The sequence below is a fragment of the Aplysia californica genome, unplaced genomic scaffold (assembly GCF_000002075.1).
Source record: "Aplysia californica isolate F4 #8 unplaced genomic scaffold, AplCal3.0 scaffold00109, whole genome shotgun sequence".
Classification (NCBI taxonomy): domain Eukaryota; kingdom Metazoa; phylum Mollusca; class Gastropoda; order Aplysiida; family Aplysiidae; genus Aplysia; species Aplysia californica.
Genome location: NW_004797379.1, coordinates 402,580 through 404,142, shown reverse-complemented (window position 1 = coordinate 404,142; position 1,563 = coordinate 402,580). Strand labels below are relative to the sequence as shown.

The following is a 1,563-nucleotide window of genomic DNA, read 5'->3' as shown; positions in this document are numbered from 1 at the left end:
CCGTCCTTCACCGTGGCTGTGCACTCAGCCAGGCCCCTTTACCTTGACTGTCCACATAGCCATTGCTCTTACTTTTACCTTACACTTAGCCAGACCCACTGATCTGGACCGTACACTTAGCCACACCTTCTGACCTGGACCGTACACTTAGCCACACCCTCTGACCTGGACCGTACACTTAGTCACACCCTCTGACCTGGACCGTACACCTAGCCACACCCTCTGACCTGGACCGTACTCTTAGTCACACCCTCTGACCTGAACCGTACACCTAGCCACACCCTCTGACCTGGACCGTACACTTAGCCACACCCTCTGACCTGGACCGTACACTTAGTCACACCCTCTGACCTGGACCGTACACCTAGCCACACCCTCTGACCTGGACCGTACTCTTAGTCACACCCTCTGACCTGAACCGTACACCTAGCCACACCCTCTGACCTGGACCGTACACTTAGCCACACCCTCTGACCTGGACCGTACACTTAGCCACAACCTCTTACCTTGACTGTACACTTAGCTGCATTCCCTCACCTTAATCGTACACTTAGCTTCACCATCAGCCACGCCCCCTCACCATGACCGCACGCTTCGACACGCCCCCTTGCCTTGATCATACACTTCACCACGCCCCATCACCTTGATCATACACTTAACCACGCCCCTCACCTTGACCGTACACTTAGCCACACCCCCTCGGCGCGGACAGTGACAGTTGATACAGGGCTCGGGCTGGAACCTGGAGCCTGCAACGTACAGCTTGCCGTGGTAGTCACAGCCTGCCCGCCGCGACGCCTTGACAGCGGCGCCCTCCGCCATAGGGAGGCCACACCCCCACAGGAACAGGAGGGAGGCGAGGAGGAGGAGATGGTGGTGGTGGTGGTGGTCCCTCATGGTTCTTTCTGGTGTCTGTAGGGAGAAAGTGGGAGGGATGAAATGGGGAGGGAGAAGGGGAAGAGGGAGGAAAGGAGAGGAAATGGGAAGGGGGGGGGGGCGCAACACCCCAACAGGGGCAAGAAGGAGGCATGGAGGAGGAGATGGTGGTGGTGGTGGTGGTCCCGCATTGTTCTTTTTTGTGTGAGTCTGAGACGAAATAGTGGGAGGAATGAAGGGAGGAGGGATGGAGTGGAGAAAGATGAAGTGAGGGAGGGATGACGAGGGGAGGAAGGGAAAGAAGACGGGAGAGGGGGCCACAAGGAGGATGTGGTGGAGGTGGTTGTCCCTCGTGTTTTTTTGTTTGAGTCTGTGCATGTGGGGAGAAAGTGGGAGGGATGAAGCGGGGAAGGAGAAGAAGAAGAGGGAGGAAAGGTGGGGAAGGGGTGCAATACCACTACATCTAGGCTTTCTCAGTTCCAGGGCTGAGAAGGCCTAGCCCTATATGGACAGGAGGTAGGCAAAGAGGAAGAGATGGTGGTGGTAGTGGTCCCCCATGGTTCTTTTTTTGTGAGTCTGTATGGAGATAATGGGAGAGATGAAGTCGGGAGGGAGAGGGAGAAGACTAGAGGGGAGAGATGAAGTGGGGGAGGGGTTAAGTTTGGAGGGAGGGAGGGAGGAGGGGGA

The 1,563-nt window shown here is 56.7% G+C and overlaps 1 protein-coding gene across 1 annotated transcript in view; it reads right to left on the bottom strand.

Moving 5' to 3' along the window:
• The window catches only part of LOC101858400 (brorin), a 32,701-nt gene that overhangs the window by 6,600 nt on the left and 24,538 nt on the right, over positions 1-1,563 (bottom strand). The window contains exon 2 of the mRNA XM_005095619.3: positions 673-912. Within this exon, the coding sequence (XP_005095676.1) occupies positions 673-897 (225 nt within the window). The 5' untranslated portion in view covers positions 898-912. The remainder of the gene's footprint in view (positions 1-672; positions 913-1,563) is intronic.